Source organism: Thamnophis elegans, chromosome 2, assembly GCF_009769535.1.
Source record: "Thamnophis elegans isolate rThaEle1 chromosome 2, rThaEle1.pri, whole genome shotgun sequence".
NCBI lineage: Eukaryota > Metazoa > Chordata > Lepidosauria > Squamata > Colubridae > Thamnophis > Thamnophis elegans.
In genome coordinates this window covers 51,978,421-51,998,617 of record NC_045542.1, presented here as the reverse complement: position 1 = coordinate 51,998,617, position 20,197 = coordinate 51,978,421, and the positions used below count along the sequence as shown (strand labels likewise).

Genomic DNA, 20,197 nt, shown 5'->3' with positions numbered 1-20,197 from the left:
ACGTTCCCTGTCATTGGATGGGCCTGGGAAAAAGTCGGGCAGGACGATCTCCTGAGCCCTATGAAAGGGGGTGTTCACCTTTGGGACGAAGGCTGGGTCAAGGCGAAGAACCACCCTGTCCTGGTGAAAGTGACAAAGGTCATCCCTGGAAGACAGGGCGCCTAGCTCAGAAATACGTCGGGCGGATGTGATCGCCACCAGGAAGCCCACTTTCAGCGACAAGAAACGTAAGTGAACTGAGCGGAGGGGCTCAAACGGGGCCCCTGTCAAGGCCCTGAGGACCAGGGGAAGATCCCACGTGGGGAACTTGTGGATGGGGGAAGGCCTGAGATTAGCCGCCCCCTTCAGGAAAAGCGTGATCAGGGGAAACTGGGAAAGGGAAGAAGACCCCCCCCCCCAGGACCGAAGACAGAGCTGCCACCTGGCGATGCAAAGTATTCTGCGAAAGCCCGTCCTCCAGACCCTTCTGAAGGAAATCCAAGACGTTGGGAATGGTGGCCCTATCGGGAGAAATGCCCCTAGGCGAGCACCATCGGACGAAGGCCGCCCAGGTGGAGTTATAAATGCGGGTCGTCGACGGCCGCCGAGCCGCCTCGATGGTATGAATGACCCCGGAGGACAGATGAGCCTCCCTCAGAAGCTGCCGTTCAAGACCCAGGCGGTCAGATGAAGCCACTGGGGTTCCGGGTGTACCAGAGCCCCCTGCAGCAAGACTACCTCCCCCGGCAGAATCCTCCATGGAGGGGCCACCAACAGCTGTACCAGATCCGCGAACCAGGGCCTCCTGGGCCAATACGGGGCCACTAGAATGACCAGGGCCCCCTCCACCACCACCTTCCTGACGGTCCCCGGGATGAGGGGAATGGGAGGTAAAGCATAAAGAAGGCCCGGGGGCCACCGGCTCCGGAGGGCATCCGTGCCCTCCGCTGACCTGGACTGGAAACGGGTGAAAAACTGTGGAAGCTGGGAGTTCGCGGGCAACGCAAACAGGTCTACCAGAGGAGATCCGAACCTTTGGCAGATCCTCTGAACAGTGACGGGTGGAGTTGCCACTCGCCGTTGTCCAGAGTCGCTCGACTGAGCCAATCTGCCTGGACATTGGAGAGTCCCGAGATGTGCTCTGACACCAAGGACAGCAGGTGCCTCTCCGCCCAGGAGCCCAGCCACAGAGCCTCCAACCAGAGGGCCCGCGAGTGGGTCCCACCTTGACGATTGATGTGTGCCTTGGTGGCCACATTGTCCGTCAGGAGGAGCACATGACGCCCCTCCACCGAGGACTGGAAGTGATGCAGAGCTAGTCGCGCCGCCTTCAGCTCCAGCCAATTTATGTTGTGGCGGAGGTCCGAGGCCAACCACCTGACCTGCGCCATCCGAGAGCCCACCAGGGCCCCCACCCGAACAGACTCGCGTCCGTGGTGACGGTCACCCTGTCCGGCTCCCAGAAGCAGCAGCCCCACTGAATGGCCAGGGAGAGCCACCACGCCAGAGAGACCCGGACCCCCGCCGGGAGACGGAGAGTCCAAAGAGAATTGCTCAATCGTCCCCTCTGAAAGGGGATGAGTTCCCACTGGAGAGGCCTGAGATGAAGTCTGGCCCACGGAACAATCCCGATGCAAGAGACCATCTTGCCCAATAACTGTGACAGAGAGAGGATGGAAGTGAACCGCCTTGCGCGAACGCTTTTCGCCAGCCGACGGAGGCTGCCCTGCCATTCCTGAGACAGACTCACCACCCCCGACTCGGAATCTATGACTGTCCCCAGGTGAAGAATGCGAGTGGAGGGGGAAAGATGGCTCTTGGTGAAGTTCACCGAAAAGCCCAGGCTTTGAAGGCTCCGAATGGTGAGCCCAAGATCCGAGCTGGCCTGAGGAAGAGACCCCGCCTGAACCAAGACATCGTCTAAATAACATTGGAGCTGAACCGGCACAGACCGCAGATGAGCCGCCAGAGCCGCTAGAACTTTCGTGAAGGTCCGTGGGGCCGAGGCCAGGCCGAAGGGAAGAGTCCTGTACTGGTAGTGGCGGGACCCGTGAGAGAACCTCAAGAACCGGCGATGAGCGGGCAGGATGGGAATGTGAAGATAGATCTCCGTGAGGTCCATGGAGGCCAGGAAGTCCCCTTTCCTGATGCCCTGAAGGATAGATCTGAGGGATGACATTTTGAAGCGCCTGTACACCAGAAACCTGTTCAGGCGCTTGAGGTCTAGAATCGCCCTCCAGCCCCCCGTGCTCTTCGGAACCACGAAGAGATTGGAGTAGTGGCCCAGGCCTCGTTCTCCCAGAGGAACTGCCTCCACCACCCAAATGTCGAGAAGGTGGGCAATTGCCTGATCCATCAGGCGGCGGCGCTCCCGACTCCGAGACGGAGGGAACGACCGGAAGAGGTTTGGAGGAGTGGAGAGAAATTCTAACCTGAGACCGTGATGAACCGTGGCTCGGACCCAAGGGTCTGACGTGATCTTGTCCCATTGATCCGCATAGAGGGAGAGGCGGCCGCCGATGGGACGACTTGGGTTCGAGTCACTTCCCCCTGCAGTAGGGACGGCCACCTCCTCCATGAAAGGGCCGCCTAGCCTGGCCCTGGAAGCAATTCCTGTCCTGAAAGGACTGCCCGGAGAACTGTCTATCAGCTGGGAAGGAAGAAAAACGCTGGTTATAGCCATAATCTGCAGCCCTATACCTTTGCCTACGGAAAGGGCGTGACTTAGTCTCAGGCTTCTTAGCATTAGAAGGAAGGACCTTCTTCTTGTCCTTATCCTCTACTAGGATGGGAACGAGGGCCTCCCCGAAAAGATTGGGCCCCTTGAAGGGGGCGGCCGCCAAATCCCATTTTGCCTTGTTATCCATCTGCCAGTGACGCAACCAAAGAAGCCTACGAGAGGTGATAGAGGTGGCCAAGGCACTGGAGGCAAACTTGACCGTATCCAGGGTCGCATCAGCAGAGAACTGGCAGGCCGCCATGATCTTAAACAGATCCTGGTAGATTCGCTCGTCCTGGATGGGAATGCGCTCCTGAAGCTTCTTAAGCCACATGACTGTGGCGCGGTTAAAGTAGGAAGCCGAGGCCGCGGACTTAATAGCCCACGCCGTGGCGTTAAAATTTTTCTGCAAGGTAAACTCTGCACGCTTATCCTTCGGTTTCATCTTATCTGCCGCGTCGCCCGACACCACCGGAGAGGAGGAGACAAGGGCGGCCACCGGGTTGTCAATGGTTGGCAGCTGAATGGCCTGAGCAAAGGTCTGCTCCACGTTATAGTGCCGGCGGTCATTACTGCCAGGAGCCGAGAAATTGGAGGGGCGAGCCCACTGGTTGGTCAAGACCTCCAAAAACAGGGGAGGAGCAGGAATCTCCTCCTTGTTGGTGGCCATAGCAGAAAACATGGCCATGTCAGGATCCCTGGGGGGGGCACTGACGGATCCCCCGTCCCAACTTTAGTGGTCTGCCGTGCCTTGTCCAAGAGAATCTTAAACATGGCAGGAACAAAGAGGCCCTTAGAAGATGGCTTGTCAGAAAGGGCCGCATTCTCATCATCTAAGAAGCCCATTTCCTGGAGGTTCTCCCCTCCCCAAGAAAGAAGCCTCGCTGACCATGGAAGGAGAGGAAGCTCGATACTGGGCCCTGCCTAGCCCCCCATGCCTAGAAGAAATGGAGCCCTTCTCCCATTGGGCAATGCCCCGTGAGATGGCTGCAGAAATAAGTTGTTTAATTCCTTCAGGAAGATTATCCAGATCCTTCACATCCCCATAAACAGAACCAGGCCCCTGGGGTGCCAACATGTGAGAGGAGCAGGGGCTCCTGGATGTACCCTCCAGAGGATCACCTGCAGGGGAAGGGGAATGCCCTCTCCTGGAGAAGGCCCGAGGCCTGCCAGGGGAGCTTGAGGAAGAAGCAGGGCTAAATCCCCTAGGGGAAGATCTGCTGGAAACAGGCCCGAGGGGGGACCTGGACCTGGACCTGTCCCGGGATGAAGGCCTGGCCAACTGGGCCTGCCTCTCTGCTCTTGCAAAAGACTTCTCCAGCGCCCTATGCCACCTGGCTTCCTCCCTAGTGGAGGACCTAGAAGGGCGCCTGGCGACCAAGGATCCCTGGGAGGGAGCCCCCCACCCCACTTCCTGATCCAGGGCCTCCTCACCCCCAGCTGGGCCCACCACCTGGCCCTGGGGAATCTCCGCTCCCTCGTCCATACCCAACTCACGTGTCCGATGAAGGGAGCAGGAACACAGGCCTCCGAAAGTCCCACTGGAACCAGGGCCTAAGGGCCTGTGGGGAAAGCTAGGCCCAAAGCCTCGTGCTAGGCCTCACCCACGAGGTAGGCCGAAACAAGGCCCCGCGCACGTGGCGACCTTCAAAATGGCCACCGGAACTCCGTGTGCGGGTAAAAAGGCCGGCAACAAGTCCAGCGGCTTAGCCGGGCTTCCAGGAGCCGGCGCTGCGCTGAGAAGAGTCGGGGAGAGCCATGCGGCACCCAGGCACGCTCTCCTCACCCCCGCTTGGCCCCCACAGCAATTAAAATGAATACGGCGGCGCGGCGATCAGCTGTTCAGCGGGCGGCTCGCGCGCTCCACGAGGCACTGAAGCCACTTCTGCCGCCGCTGCCTGCAATGAGAGCTGCTTCTCAAGCAGCTGAAGCTGGAGCTGGCACCCCCGCACTCCCGGGGATAGGGCTGAGGCTCCTGGCCCTTGGGGGAGGGGAGGACAAACGCCCCACAGGGCCCTCTCCAACCGCCCGAGGCAGAGATCTGTCCCTTGGGGCCGCAGCTGCACAATTTAGTGTTTTTAGAAAAAGTTTTAAAGTGCCCAATTAAGCCAAATAGGAACCAGATTGAAACAACAATAAATCCTACCTAGGTATTTCTCTAACAGTGCTTGGACCAAAGACGGAGAGAATCTGGGCCAGGATTGGAAGGCACCAGTATTTAAAGCTTCGCTCTCAGTCTTCGGACCAATCAGGCTAAGATAAAACCCACACGTGACCACTCCCTCCCCCTCCTCTGGAAAACTGCATGTGCACTACTAAACAACATGCTGGCAAAAGCAGCAGCGGCCAGGAAACCGATTCGGGGGCGTGGCCAGCCTGGATCGCTGCCAGTTCTGTGACCCAGGCCAATATACCACTACCAGTTCGGCAAAACTGGGCCGAACCGGTAGCAACCCACCTCTGATCCTGTCCATCTCCAGAGCAGTAAGATGGAACTAGGAAGGAAAATTTATCATCACCATGTGTACATTCTTCTGTGATTGACCTAGCTTATTCCATCTGGCACCACCAATACTTTTCAAAGTTTTGCTGCTTTACGCATTAGAAATTGCCAGTAGGGGATTAAATTTTAACTGCCAGTAGGGGATTAAATTTTAACTGCCAGTAGGGGATTAAACTGATTGGGTTGTGTCTTGATTAGGTGGAGGTGTGTCCTTATTTGGTGGAGGTGTGTTCTGTTCTGATTGTTTGGGGGGGTTGTGTTTCATGTGAGGGTAGGAGGGGTTTTAAAGAGGCTGATTGTACTTTTGCAGTCTGGCTTCTGGTTCTGGGTCGTGCCTCCTCATCAGTTTGTGTTTTTGTCTGTTTTCTTTGTGGATGTTTTTTGGTGATATTCTGTGTGGCTATTGTGGGTGTGGGCCTGGTCTCATTCATCATGTTTGGGATTCGTTTGTTAATAAGGGCAAGCTTCCAAAGGGCTGGCAGGCGGGAGGTATCATCCCGCCTGTTCATGCTGTGTGGGCGTTTTTCTATTTCGATTGCTTCTCTGATTATACGGTTGTTGAAGTGTTCGGCCTTGGCGATAGTTCTTGTCTTATTGAAATCAATTTTATGTCCTGTGGCTTTGAGGTGTTGGACCAGGGAAGAGGTTGGTTCCTCTTTTTTGATTGCATTTTTGTGTTCTTCAATGCGTGCACTTATTCTTCTGTTGGTTTGTCCGATGTATGTGGTGGGGCAAGTAGTGCATGGGATTTCATATACTCCTTGATTTTCTAATTCAATTTTGTCTTTGGGGTTTCTTAGGATGGTGGATATTTTCCGGTCTGTGCAGAATGCTGTCTTGATGTTGTGTTTGCGGAGGATTTTGCTGATTCTGTCTATTCCAAAGAAATAAGATCACCAACCTAATCCAAAAAGAAACCCCCACTAAAGTCCAGGACAGAGAACAAGAAAATGGAAAAGCCCTCCTCCCATACATAAAAGGCACCACAGACAGAATCAGCAAAATCCTGGGGTTGTGACACTAATATATACTTTCTTCCCTGGCTTCAGCTGATAAGGAGGAGACCTGTGGCTTGATGGCTAAGACGTTTGCCTAAGATGCAATACAGCACAGGTTCGAATCCCAGTAAGGGTATGGCTAGCTGATGAGAGCTAAATAGCTTGAAATAGATCTATACTAGTCTCCCTTTATTTATTTATCAGCACAAATAAAAACACACACATATATATATATATATATATATATATATATATATATATATATATATGTATATGTATATGTATATGTATATGTATATGTATATGTATATGTATATATTATATATGTATATGTATATGTATATATATATGTGTGTATATATATATGTATGTATATGTATGTGTGTGTGTGTATGTGTATGTATGTGTGTGTGTGTGTGTGTGTGTGTATAGATAGATAGATAGATAGATATAGATATATAGATATATAGATATATAGATATATAGATATATAGATATATATATTCATCTGTCCTATAGTAGAGACTATCTGAAGCTCAGGGTTGAACTGTGTTATCGGTGCTCTCTGATTGTTTGCTTGCAGACATTTTGTTACCCATCATGCTGGCGAGCCTCTGGAGCCTGGGGAGGGCGAAAAATGCATGCAAAAAATGGGGGGGGGGGTGCCTGTAGTGCGTGTATGCACACTGTGTGTGTGTGTGTGTCACGCATTGCATTATGGGTGCAGCACACCCGCACACGACCCTCCTGCGTTCCCCCCACTTATGGCACGCGGGCCACAAAAGGTTCACCATCGCTGGATTAAGAGATTCCAAAGAGCACTGTTCCTCTTTCTTAGGTAAGTGACCCTGTCCCATTGATGCTCCAGAAATGTTTCCCTCCATGCCACCCAAAACTATTCCTTCATGGGATCCCAAAGCAGGCAATCCAAATTCAAAAAAATGCTGTACAAGAGATGTCAGTTTGAGGATGCATCGCATGGAGAGAGATTAAGCTCTTGAAAACTTAATTCAATACACTGCAACAACATCTCCAGCTTGTAGTGCACTAAAAGTAAGTGAATGAATGGTGTAATAAAGGTCAGCTTTGGTCCAGGGAATCATAAAATAAAATGTTATGTTTTGCTCAATAGCTCTGAGATGAAAAGGCACAACAGCACTGAGTCATCTAATTACTAAATTATTTAAACAACTTTCAAAGGCTAATTATTGGTTTTTAAGAACCTGAGCAGTTCTACACCTCTTAGTTTGCATGGCTGTCTAGCACTGAGTCAGTATGTAGAACTATCTTTCAATTTAACATATGGGACATGTAGGCATATATTTCACTTCCGATTCGTACTAGGATCTAATTAATGGCCAATCATCACATTAAACATTGTCTCTTGGCAGGAAAGTTCTCATTGAGAATCCAGATTAGGGAAGGTTCATAAGGCAGAAATAGTCCAAGAAAAAAGAGCTTCCTATTTGGCAAAAGGCTGCTTGTTGGAAGGTCCCTGAAAGTCAGATGTCAATACCGTAATCCACAGTTTTTTCTTTCCCCATTCCTCACTCATCTGATTCAATGATCCGGCATCAGGGGCCTCTTCTCTTTGGTCTCTTCCTTCTTACAAAACTACTCTGTATTCCTCTTTCTATGGAGCAGGGAGACTTGGGATGGTCCTTCCCTTCAGTCTTGTGAAGTGGACTCATGAATGATGGCGTCTTATACATGCTCTACTAGAGATAGTTCTTAATCCTGACATTTCCAAGGTGATTGGATTGCTGATCCAGTTCCTTTCTTCCCAATACAGAGCATGCACAAGAGACTCTTCTATCAAGCCCAGGTCAAATGCTTTCCCCCGGATGTTCCTTTCTTGAAAAACTAGATTACCGCAATCATAAAAATTATGTTTAACCTAGAAACCTACTTTTTCCAAGTACCAGAAAATAGTTTCCACTTATACTGTATATGGATACCAAACTTATTTGACCCCAGCAACATACTTATGAAGGATTTAATTGTTTCTAATAATGTCATGTAAGAAAATGGATTGGGCGATGTGTTAAAATAAGCCATTCCAAGACACTCTTCAAGATCCAAGCATCTCCCTTATTATGCATTGTGGTAGCTGTTACTATTTAGTTAATGGTAAGGCCCTCTATTATGGCATTATTTAATCATCATTAAAAAATCTCATCTCCTGAATTACTTCTTCCTGCCCAATTAACTTTGAAGTAGAATATACAATGACTATAGAACATAAGGGCTATAGCGATTCTTTTTGCATTACAGAACTATGGTAGAGGACAAGAAGGCCTGGAGGAACGTTGTCCATGGGGTTGCGATGGGTGGGACACGACTTTGCAACTGACAAAAACAACAAACTATTTCTATTGCTCCTTCCTGCAGACAAAAACACAAAACCATCTATGTGGGATGATAAGAGGAAGAATGTGGTCTTGCTAGAAAAAGCACTCTCACACAGGAGGAATAAGGGCCAGAACTCATGGTGCAGTTAAAACAGACAGCAATCTCTTCTGCCTCCGCACACACATATAGGCCCCAATGTGTTCACACAAGAACCAAAATCCTTCCTAAGGTCAAATTGATCCATTTGCATAAGGTAGTCCTCAATTTACAACAGTTCCTTTGGGGACCGTTCAAATGTACAATGCCACTGAAAAAAGTACTTACTGACAAAAGTGACTTAGGACCATTTTTCACACTTACGACTGTCACAGCATCCCCGTGATCAAAATTCAGACACTTGGCAACTGACTCATATTGATGATGGTTGCAGGGTCCCAGGGGCGTGTGTGTGTGTGTTGCAACTTTCTGGTAAGCAAAGTCAATGGGGAAACCAGATTCACTTAACAACTTTGACAACAAAGATCATAAAATGGGGCAAAACTCACTTAATAAATGCTCGCTTAACAACAGGGATTTTGAGCTCAATTGTTGTCGTAAATTGAGGACTATCTATAAGAGATTTTCATACAAGGATCCTCCCTTAGAAAAACTCCTTTCTTTCCTTCCTTCCTTCCTTCCTTCCTTCCTTCCTTCCTTCCTTCCTTCCTTCCTTCCTTCCTTCCTTCCTTCCTCCCTCCCTCCCTCCCTCCCTCCCCCCCTCCCCCCTTCCTTCTTTCCACAGGTTTTTTATCCAAGAATTACACTGTGTAGAGAAATACAGAGACTGTCCAGATATTCTGGACAAAGGTCTAAGCAAGCAATTGCCAGAATCAAAGTTCCATCACTGTATCCATCTATGATCCCCATCTGTAAATCTGTCTGAATTACACCCATGATGCCTTGGACATCTTTTAAAGGTGCAGTTTCCACCACAGTTATCCACTAATCTTAATCCTGTTCAGGAGATAAAGGGAATTCCCCTTCCAGGACGTAGATGATTTGGGAAGCCCTCACTGAATGTCAGGCATGAACTCTAAGGCCAAATTTAAAGGCCAGAATCTACAGCAGGGATGGACAACCTGCAGGTCATATGTACTCCCCCCGCCCGCCATGCCAATGCATGCAGTGTTAATGTTGACAGTGTGATATTTGCCATTGCTGTTTTGATGAAATAAAGATTAAAACAGGGGTACGACGACTCTGCCAGCTTAATCCAGAAATGGTTGGCACACCCCAAAAAAACACCACAAATCAAAAATCCTGGCAGCAACATTCCTTGAGCCTCCTAGTTTTTATCAACATTCAAAGAGTAAGACTGCAAATTACAGCAGCCCTGGTTCCGAACCTGTTGTCTGCAGATCTCAACAACAATAAAAGTTGTAGTTTGACATCTGAGCACCAAGAGCATGTGAAAAGGGTGGGCTGGCACGTATCTCTCGCCTTCTTGCTTTTTTTTTTTATCCTTCCATGGTTGGGATGCTGGGGACCCCATGCAAAGGTATAGAGCTTAATGTGCCTCAAATGTGCTTTGTGCTCGTTCATCACATTCATTTAAACCAGCATGGCTTAAATGTCTTTCTGGTTTTTAGGAAAATTCTATTTTGTGTTTGAATGTAGAGAACGAGGAGGCTAGAGAAAGACTCTTATTTGTGTGGTAAGCAGCCATGCATTCCCAAGATTAGCTCCCAGTTACCAATACATGCTTTTCAAGGACAGGCCTACTGGCTTATATATCCAACATTTAATTTCATTTACCGTATGTTTCAGAGTATAAGATGCACCTCAAAAAGCAAGGTGAAAATCTGGGTGCGTCTTATACACTGAATACAGCTTTTTTGGCCTCCTAAAACAATGCCCCCTTCACCAAAATGGTCATGCATAGCCTTTAAAAGGCTTCCAGAATGCTCCTGGGGGTTGGGGAGGGCAAAAATGACTGAAAAACGGGCCATTTTTGCTTCCCCCCCCCCCGCAGCCACCAGGAGCACTCTATAAGCCTTCTAAAGTTTATGCATGCTCTGTTTTTGACAAAAAATGGGCTGTTTTGGGGAGGTCTGCAGAGTGCAAACACTTTTTTTTTAATCTGCTTCTTCAAACTCTTGGTGTGTCTTATACTCCGAAAAATACTGTATATGAAATTTAGCATTCATTTATCTGTAGAACCAGGTCAGCATTTGAAAACATTAACCAGATTTTTTGTGGGGTGGGTGTCTTTGTTCTACTATTGAAGGAAAATACACCCCTCAACAGTACAACACATGCTTTGAATGCAGAAAAAAAATCTAACTTCAGTCCCTTCAGGACTGTCCTGAGGAAGGGCTGGGCAAACTGTCCTGAACCATGGACAGCAGCTACCAGTCTGTACCCATCATTCTGGGTTCAATAAACCAAGAGAGTGATTCAAAACTAAGCAGCTTCTTACATTCCTAAAGATGGAAGAACATCTTGTAACTCATTTAACAATGAACTCTGTCTTTCTGAATGAGCCAACCACCTGCTCCTACTTCTTTTTAGTTATTTTATGCCAAATACCCCAACTATTGAGGATGTTCACATAGCTCGTTGTTCCTGGCCATTCTACATTACTGGGATTTATTTAATGTTTAAAGGGACTGCTAGTTCCTGTCTTGTTTCTGGTGAGATCAGTGGTGCAGTGGTTAGAATGCAGTAGTACTGCAGGCTATTTCTGCTGACTGCCAGCTACCTGCAATTTGGCAGTTCAAATCCCACCAGGCTCAAGGTTGACTCAGCCTCCCATCCTTCCGAGTTGGGTAAAATGAGGAGCCAAATTGTTGTGGGCAATAGGCTGACTCTGTAAACCGCTTAGAGAGGGCTGTAAAGCACTGTGAAGTGCTATGTAAGTCTAAGTGCTATTGCTATTTCCACTCAAGACTGAGACATAGCTACACCACACCATTCTCCTCCCACAGAAGGTACAGGACTCTAAGGCAGAAAATGAGAAGTGTCAGGGGCTCTTTGCTAGCCTATCCAGTGGGCCCATGCTCGCTTCACACTTGCATTCCAATACACTCATAGCATCTCTGTCTAGGAAGGAGTTAGTTCTTTAAATCTCACCCAAACCACAACAATATCTTCTTTAGCAAACGGATGCCATACCTTTCAGATGTGCTTCAGAGGGGATGACTTTGCACTTCTTGAAGAATTCATCTGTTAAATTATCCACTACCAGCAGCTTGGTCTCATCTCCACCAGACTTTATGGCTGAAACAACATCTGAGTGTTGCTTGCCTTCCATACATTGCCCATTCACCTGCCAGGAAAGAAACATGTTTCTGAGCCCAAAGAAAAAAAAAACCACATATTCAGGCAGACACCCAAACAATATTGAGACTTTACAAATGTTGGCGTCCATCCCACAGAAATCAGTAGCACTCCACAGCAATAGCAAGTACAGGACTATATGCAGGGGTGGGCTTCAAAACTTCCAGCAACGGGTTCGCTGTCCCGTTGCTGGGTAGGCCATGGTGGGTGTGGCCTAGTCATCCTCCTGCAACACAGTGGGAGAGGTTGCATTTTTTTTGAGGATCGACAGAAAGACGAGACGAGAGCCAGGACTGCCAGAACAAGAATTTTATTTCAAAGAAACTATTTACAGGCGATTCAGCACCATCCCTGCTTGACAGCTATTTAAACGGGCTGTCAAGCAGGGATAACCAATGAGCGCGCCTTCTGCGGCTAGCAACGAATGATGCTGCGCCCTAGCCAATCAGGGCGCCTCTAGCGGCTAGCAACAGACAATGCCGCACCCTAGCCAATCAGGGCATTGCCTGGCCTGTTGCCAGCCGCCAGGTCGTAAGTCAAGGACTTTCCAAGTCCTCAACAATTTTTTGCCTTTCCCTGGCTCCGGAGGCTTTCCTGAAGCCTCTGGGAGGGAGAAAACTGTTTCCTCTGGGCTCCAGAGGTCCTCCAGAGGCTGGAAAGAGTCCTGTTTCCAGACTTCTGGACCCTCCAATAGGCCTATTTTTAGCTCTCCCCAAGACTCTGTGCGGGCCCTGCATGATGAGCGGGCTGCGCAGAGACTCCTGGGAGGGGTGGGGTGGTCACAACCAGTCTGGGGTGGCAGAACTGGGCAGAATCCTAGCTAGAGGACTGCCCGAACCCGTGCGAACCCCCAGCAGCCCACTCCTGACTATATGGTATCTTATGATATGTCTCCCACAAAAGCAATAGGAATCACCACAACTCAGGCTTTTGCCAATGTGATAGGATATTTAAAACTGCCACATACTATCATTTGAAACTTTGTTTAACTATCTAAATTACATATAGTAAAGGCCTTTCTTTGGTGACATAAATGTACCTCAAACAATCTTCCTCAATCTTGTATCAAGCTATAATTCTCAATATCCTTCACCAGCATGTTTTTGTGTTTAACACTTTCTGTGAACAAGGATATTTGGGTTATGACACTGCCTTTTGAGCAAAATAATGCCAAGCTGAAAGGCTGCTTTTCCAAATTTCACACTCCATGTGAACAAGAAGTAGATGGGCCTAAATCATGGCTCTGCTCCATCTTCAAGGGACTGCATTTCTATTAAAACCCAGTTCCTAATACCTGACATTAATCCCTCACATATACTGCAAAAGGTCATGGAGCATAATTCTTGAAGACCAGGTTACTTCTGTTGGAAAAATAGATTTCTACCAAAAATTGTCCAATAACACAAGCCTTCCTAATGAAAATTCTCCCATAGGTTTCCAAGGAAGTCTAAGGGTCCACACCAGGGGTGGGCTTTACTGCTGGTTCACTCGTGCGCGCGCATGCACAATTCAGTTAAAATTGTTCTGCCCATGTGCAGAACTCAAAAAGAAGATGACAATGGTGGTGACTGGGGAACTGGTTCAGAGGTGTGGCAGGCCTGGGTCGTTGCCAGTTCCAGCGACCCAGGCCGCCATACCACCACTGGTTTGGCCGAACCGGGCCAAACTGGTAGCACCCCACGACTGGTCCACACAAGTGGGTGAGAGCTTCAGAAGAGCAGATGCAGTCTATCAAACCCTAACCCTATCAAAGCAGTGCCCATGTAGTATCATTCAAAAGCAGCTCTACGATCTTAGGATATCTATCTTTATAAGGGCTATTGCCTCTAGCGGTAGGCCCTTCAGTAGGAACCATCAATGATTCCTCACCATGTCAACAAAACTAAAAATGGTCACTGGATGACTTTAAATTTCAAGTAAGCTATGGCTCAGAGTCAGCCTAGCGAGAACATAACACTGCTCAGTATTTAGACAAGCCCAATTTTGCCCTATCTGAAGGTTCAAGAAGGAAGGAAAGATGGCCATTAAATTTTGCTGAAGATTATATTATCATTTAAAAACACCATGTTTTGTGGCTTCTGAATTTCTTAACAAATATGGACAGGCATTATTTTGATCAAGAACATAAGGGCAAGTTGTGGTTGTTATCTTAAAAGAGAAGTGCCTTGTGTAACACAGCAAACAGGCCAGGGATGGATATAGCTAGATTGCAGCAAAAGCAATATAAACCTGGCTGTACTCAGAACTTAATGAGCACCTATGTGCTGAAAGGCAATCTATAAATCATAAAAAATAAATTACAACATGTATCAGCATTTTAATTAGACTGAAAGTGGATACTCCCAGCTCTGACCTTTAGTTGATGCCATTAGTCTTGCTCACTATTCTTAAGTCATTCTTATTAGTCAGTATGACTTAACAGCAGGGAATAAGAACATCAGCTATATTTATTTCTTCATTTTTACTTTTATCCCACCTTTATCATCTTTATAAATAATTTTACACTCAAGGTAGTTTTAAAAGAAAGTACAAAACCCACCCACAGAGGGTATATGTATATATATTATTTGCATATTATAACCCTTACATTAATTTCATTTTGAGCTAAAAGGTTTCTTGTTTTGTTTTTCACAAAATAGGCATTTAGAGCAGCAGTTCCCAATCTTTCTGGTGTTGCAGACTAGCAAAGGAGGGGGGGGGGAGAGAAGAGATGGTTTTCCACATGGCAAACATGCATGCAGCAGCTCTATTCACGTAGTGGCGAGCACACATGCCTACCACTTGTGCAAATGGAGCTGCATGCACATACTCACCTGCTGCTGGCGCAAGCAGAACGGTGTGTGCACGCTTCCACATCACTTCTGTGGCTCGGTTTGAAATGGGACGTGGCCCGGTACTGGGATGTGGCCTGTGGATTTGGGACCCCTGATGTATAGCAACTCTCTGCTTTTATCAGAATGAAGATGACCTCCAACTTCCCTTTTGGGAGCATACAGTACATGCAACATTGCAATGCATGTAGAAAAGGGATGGGGCTCACATCATGATGCTGCAGCACTGCTGTGGCCTCCCTTGCCCTCCTCCCCACTCCTCATTTGCAAAGCTAGCTTGATAATTCAATGCAGGGTCAGCAATATAGAGCTTGAGAACACCAGCATCTTTCTGACACCTCCTTCCGTGTTGGCAAACTTCTTATTTTGCTTTAAAGGATCTTTTTAATTAAAACATAATAGAAGCATAATAGAATGGCATGCTGCACAGCAAGTTCCAACTATCATCATCTTTATTTACCAGAATGCCTCTAGGGCCCCAAAGGCTTTATGACTGGACACATGCAAAACAACGCGTGTAACACAAAAGACACACCCAGGGCTCCCACAACACTGACCAATCAAGACTGCCCAACCCTGGTTTCGTGACATACTGAAGTAACAAATAACCTAATTGCTAGATCTCCTTTCTGTGTAGTTGAGCTATAGAAGCCTAAACTAAGCACACTTTAGGGCAAAAAATAATATGCATTAAAATAATGAGCTATAGAACCTTTGGCCTTAGGCTTGAAATACTGATGGGTCTGTAAATTTACACACAGTAGGAGCTGCATATGTTTGTCTCTCTCCCTTTCCTAGCTTATACATTGGCACAATATAGAGAATTGCCTTCTCAGTCTTCACCTTCCACTCAGTTTGGCTAAACTCATATTCTCCAAAAAGTGCTATTCATACTTGTTTCTCCCTAAAGACTGGAACAGAATTTCATGCTGAGAAGGCATCTATGCAAGTGGGTAGTTGCGAGTCTGTATAAAATGTCACATATCTACAGTGTTGTGTAGCCTCATCTCTAGCCATGCACGCCTGACAGCTTTGATTGTGCAATCAAATGGTGACTGCTTCAGAAAAATCTCACTCCTTTATGAATCCCTGGACAGTGCGGAGAAATTATCTTTGTTTAACTTAGCCCTTCCAAAGCCCTTCTGTGAAATGATCCAGTGCGAAGATCTATTTGTCTTTGGCTCCCAGACTTGGTCATATCTTCCCTACCATTGGCATTTCCCCTCTGATCTTTAAAAGAGGCTATTTGGCATGAAACTGAGCTTGGGTCATCAACATCCAATCTATCCTATTGTGCTTATGACACTGTCCATCAGGACTTTCAGGCTTAAGCTCATGCTGAAACCAATGTTAAGAATCAAGGATATTCTTTTAAATCATAAGCCTATTCTTCCCCTGCTACCTTTGCCCCCAACATTTTCTTTTTATTGCTTTTCCATACTCCAATTTAATTGGCAAATTCCTCAGGGCAGGGACATGCCTTGCTGGATAGAGCTGTAATTAGTGATGACAATTTGAAGATTCTAAACAAGCATCACGTAGGTGGATCCACTGAGCTCCTATGCCAAAAGTATCCAGGTGAACCTTGCTGCCAGGTGAGATTGCAATCATGAGAGGGGCCCAAGAAGAAAGGTCTTAATTTATGTTAAAATATGTTAAAATAGTCTACAAAGATCTTTGAGGAAATGGTCTCAGACAAGAAAGAGAATTCTACTTATTTGCAAGGTAAAGGCATTTGGGAAAGACAAATGCCTTTACCTTTATGGCAGGGTATAGAAATACTGTATAATAATAACTACTCTCAAATCAGACAATGGGTATTTTGATTCCCCAAGTTCACTGGCAAATTTTATTTGGCTTAAAAACAAGCGAGTTGTACGAGGTGATTTCGAAAAGCCAAGAAATGGCTAAGCTGGCACAACTCTTGGATCACAACTCCCCTTTAATCAATTCTCTTTGAGAAGACAGCGTCTAGGTTAACCAAACGTTAATTAATGTGCAACTAACAGTGCACCCACCACCACCACCCAATACATACCTCAATGATACGGTCTTGAGGCCGCAGCCCTGAAGCTTCCGCAGGAGAATCTGGATCCACAGCCCGAACGTATTGGCCTGGTTTTGTCTTATCACTGTGGAGGTTGAACCCGTATCCATTGGGGCCCTTCTTCATCTGGCACACACGAGGTCTCAACTCTTTCTAAAGCAGAGAAACAATAAGAGGTATTTGGGACATCAGTTTTCAGTTATTGCCACGGATCAATTTCTTTTTGATCAGCATCTGTTGAGATCTGAGTCTTGCCATCAGCAGTCCTAATATCCAATAATGCAAATGTAGGCTCTCTAGAGGAGTGGGCTATGTTCTTGGTAGGCTGGCTTTCACAGCTTGGTGGACGCTCCCAGAAATATTAACAATACAACCACTTATGAAGTCTGCTTAATAAGCCAACATCAAAAACAGTAGAGGAGGAGGAAAGAATTATCTGCTACCGTGTTTCCCCAAAAATAAGACAGGGTCTTATTTTCTTTTGACCCCCAAAATAAGCACTTGGCCTTATTTTGGGGGAGGTCTTATTATTTTCGAGGTGCAGAAGGAGACTAGCATGGTCACCTCATGGCTGCTGCTGAGTTGCAATATTTTCGGGGAGGGCTTATTTTGAGAGGAGGGATTATTTTAGCACATGCACTCAAAAGCCCAATTGGGCTTATTATTGGGGGGAGATCTTATTTTCGGGGAAACAGGGTACTATGGATTGATATGTCCTTCTAGTTTATTATACCTTTCTCATTGCCTGCAAGTGATATTTATGAAGGAAGGGGAAAAAACCAGCCAAAGACCAGGGCTGTTCAATTACTTCTCAAATTCTTTCCTCAAGGCTGAGGGCATTTTTGTCTCTTAACCTTCTCTGTACCTATTCCATGGGTGCTCCTGGAACTGAAAGTTCTGAGATATGTATGTATGTATGTATGTATGTATGTATGTATGTATGTATGTAGATTTTCACGGGTGTAGGTATGCTGGTCTTGTTGTATTCGGATCTTTTCCCATGTAAGATTCTTACACGGGAAAAGACCCGAATACAACAAGACCAGCATGTATGTATGTATGTATGTATGTATGTATGTATGTATGTATGTATGTATGTATGTATTTATTTATTTCATGGTAGTACCTAAGAGTTCTATCTAACAAAAGCTGCATTTGTACAGAATTGCATTACATAAAATGCTTATGTCCTTTTACATAACATAGGCACATAACACAAACCAGAGAAAGCATTCATTTTTCAGCAAGGCCTTTCTGAAAAAGTACAGCAAACATGCCAACAGGAACAAAGAAGAACAATTCAGGCAGGTGAGCATCAGAAGTCAGTAGAAGGTCATTGAAAAGTGACTGTGCCTTGGAATGTTTAGAAGGGGACACAATTTGGTCTTTGGGGCTAATTAGACTTCTCAAGGTCAGCCCCAGTTGAATATTTACTAACAGTTCCAATGACATTTGCAGGAACACATATTATAGGCAGCCTTCCCCTTATAGCATTCCTCTATTTGACTGGGCCACTTCCAGATGTTACTCTATTCCAGCTTTCTTTCCTGATCACAAGCAGGAGAGAGGAAGATAGAACATGGCAGTAGGAGCTCTTACCACACACTAAAGGTATCCAGAAGGAAAAAGAAGCTGGCACACCCAATCTCCCACACAGCAATTTCAACCTCATCAGATACTGAAGCCAAGCCCATATGATGGAATAGGTGAGGTTTCTGGAGAAGCAAACACTCAGAAAACTCCACCAGCAACAAGATTGTGCCCAGATCCTGCCAGGGCTATCTCACGCATCAACATCGTGTGGCTTATTTACATCAAATTTTGCATCCCACAAAGTGTCTCCCAGAGAAGAATAAAGCCAATGTGTATCAGATGTCATGTAACAATGAATCCCCCCCCCCCCATGCTTATGTGATCAGATTTATTTACCTAGTTCTGTTACTCTGTGGTTTGCAAAGATAAAATAATCTCTTTCAGGTGTTCAACTTCTAGTGATTTCATGGAAACAGCCACATGGATTTCTTAGCAGCAATGCAAATGTTTTTATGCATTAAAATGCCCAATTTAGCCTACAACCCAATTATTCTCTGGAGATTCACTAACCAGGTCTGACCCTGCTTAGCTTCCAATCAGCTTACCTTATCTTAATTATAGAACTGTTAAGGAAAAAAAATGAAGCACTTTGTCTCAAAAATAGCATAAACCACCAGCGGTTATTTGAGCTCGATGATATAAGCATATTGCCTAGCAATCTTAACTGTTAATGGATCTTCCTAAAAAGGGAAGAGAAAGCAAAGGCTGCACAACCTCATTGTTGGGGAGGAAGGAAAGAAGTTTCCAGGAAAATGCCAGGTCTGGGATTTTTCCCACGGGTAGATTTGGTGTTTTATACTGGAGAAAGGAGGACATGAATTACACATATAAAACAAGGTATGAAAGTCTGAGGAATTTGGTTCCTTCCAGAGCTGCCTTGTGAGATAGGCGGCATAGAAGTCTAGAAACAAACAAATAAAATTGTGTTAGCTACAACTTCTGTTATCTCCAGTTCATATAACAATACCACTTAGACTTACATATCGCTTCACAGTGCTTTACAGCCCTCGCTAAGCAGTTTACAGAGTCAGCATATTGCCTCCAAACAATCTAGGTCCCCATTTTACCCACCTTGGAAGGATGGAAGGCTGAGACAGCCTTGAGCCTGGTGAGATTTGAACTGCCAAATTGCAGTCAGCCGGCAGCCAGCAGAGGTAATACAGTAATAGCCAAAAGCCATCATGGGTTTGTCAAAAACAGATGATGCCAGACTAATTTTATTGCATTCTTTGACAAAGTGACAAATTAGTGGACCAGAGGAATGCCGTCGATATAGTTTACTTGGACTTCAGTAAGGCATTTGATAAGGTAGACCATAACCTACTACTAGATAAAGTAGAAGAATGTGGGTTGGACAGCATCACCACCAGATGGATTCATAACTGGCTGACCAATCGCATTCAACGTGTAGTCCTCAATGGAACTGCATCTACATGGAGGGAAGTATGCAGTGGAGTACCCCAAGGCTCTGTTTTGGGCCCAGTACTCTTCAACATCTTCATCAATGATTTGGATGAGGGAATAAATGGGGAACTCTTCAAATTTGCAGATGACACCAAGCTGGCAGGAATAGCCAACACTCCAGAAGATAGGCTTAAGATACAGAAGGATCTTGATAAACTTGAACATTGGGCACTATCTAAAAAAATGAAATTCAATAGTGAAAAGAGTAAGATTTTGATTGTCACAATGTAGAAAAGATGTTGAGACTCTAGAAAGAATGCAGAGAAGAGCAACAAAGATGATTAGGGGACCAGAGACTAAAACATATGAAGGACGGTTGCAGGAACTGGGTATGTCTAGTTTAATGAAAAGAAGGACTAGGGGAGACATGACAGCAGTGTTCCAATATCTCAG

The 20,197-nt window shown here is 46.2% G+C and overlaps 1 protein-coding gene across 1 annotated transcript in view; it reads right to left on the bottom strand.

The window, feature by feature from the left end:
- Positions 1 to 20,197, bottom strand: part of SLC9A3R1 (SLC9A3 regulator 1) — an 82,876-nt gene that overhangs the window by 11,446 nt on the left and 51,233 nt on the right. The window contains exons 2-3 of the mRNA XM_032209586.1: positions 16,739 to 16,900; positions 11,705 to 11,858 (exon numbers count right to left, since the gene is read on the bottom strand). Of these exons, the coding sequence (XP_032065477.1) occupies positions 11,705 to 11,858; positions 16,739 to 16,900 (316 nt within the window). The remainder of the gene's footprint in view (positions 1 to 11,704; positions 11,859 to 16,738; positions 16,901 to 20,197) is intronic.